The sequence below is a fragment of the Solanum verrucosum genome, unplaced genomic scaffold, assembly GCF_900185275.1.
Source record: "Solanum verrucosum unplaced genomic scaffold, falcon-dt-bn FXZP01000106.1, whole genome shotgun sequence".
Classification (NCBI taxonomy): Eukaryota; Viridiplantae; Streptophyta; class Magnoliopsida; order Solanales; family Solanaceae; genus Solanum; species Solanum verrucosum.
The window spans coordinates 3018906-3020075 of NW_026020130.1; the positions used below are offsets into that span (position 1 = coordinate 3018906).

A 1170-nucleotide genomic window follows, 5' to 3' on the forward strand; every position below is an offset into this window, starting at 1 on the left:
AATACCACCCAATACATTAGCATGTTAATTGACCGAAGTATCAATGCAACCAATATACTCTTCTTGTAAAACTTCAGAACAAAAGAACAATATAAAGAGGAAGAGAAGAAGAATATAAGACAAGAAGAACAATATAAGCTAACTTTCTTTCTTTCAAGTATATCAATATTCTCAACACCACTATTTATAGGATTACATTGAGGAATATCAAAGGGTGTCATAAACATTACATTAAACCTTGAGAATTACTACCCATTAAGGAGGAAATAAACCTAGGAGTTATGGTCATCCAATTAACTATATTATCAACAACATTACTACCAATAAAGGATGAAATTAACCTAGGAGTTATGGTCATCCATTTGACCACATTATCAACAACATTACTACTCATAAAGGAGGGAAATTAACCAAGGAGTTATGGTCATCCATTTAACCACCAAAATGATTTACAACACTTCTGTCCTTTTATTTTTTGGTTAAATTTTGACTTGATACACATATTTTAAGAAATATTGATTAGTATAGTGAGTTTATCATTTTATCTTTATTAATTGGTAAAATGTGTTTTGTTCTATCTCCTTTAATATATCCTCATTTCAGCTGAGCTATACATGCAGCATTGTCTTCGTACAATGTAGTTGGAATATCTTTTTCCATAGAAAAACCACACATTTCTTGAATATGGTGAGTCATTGATCTTAACCAAACACATTCCCGACTTGCTTCATGGATGGCTATTATTTCTACATGATTTGAAGAAGTAGCAGCTAATGTTTGTTTCATTGAACGCCAAGAGATAGTTGTGCCTCCATATGTAAATATATAGCCTGTCTGAGATTGAGCTTTATGTGGATCAGACAAATATCCAGCATCTGCATAACCAATCATTTCTGACTTGGATTTATTAGAATAAAATAATTTCATATCAATGGTTCCCTGAAGATATCTTAATATATGTTTGACTCCATTCCAATGTCTCTTTGTTGGGGATAAGCTGAATCTTGCCAATACATTTACTGCAAAACAGATATCTAGTCGAGTATTATTAGCAAGATCCATAAGCGCCCCAATGGCACTAAGATATGGAGTTTCATTGCCAAGAAGCTCTTCATCATTTTCTTGCGGTCGAAATGGATCTTTATGTATGTCAAGTGATCTCACAACCAT

The 1170-nt window shown here is 32.6% G+C and overlaps 1 protein-coding gene across 1 annotated transcript; it reads right to left on the reverse strand.

The window, feature by feature from the left end:
- Nucleotides 1-594: 594 nt before the first annotated feature.
- Nucleotides 595-1170, reverse strand: LOC125827324 (secreted RxLR effector protein 161-like). Its single transcript, XM_049506628.1, has one exon. It carries the CDS (start codon nt 1168-1170, stop codon nt 595-597), a length of 576 nt encoding a protein of 191 aa, XP_049362585.1.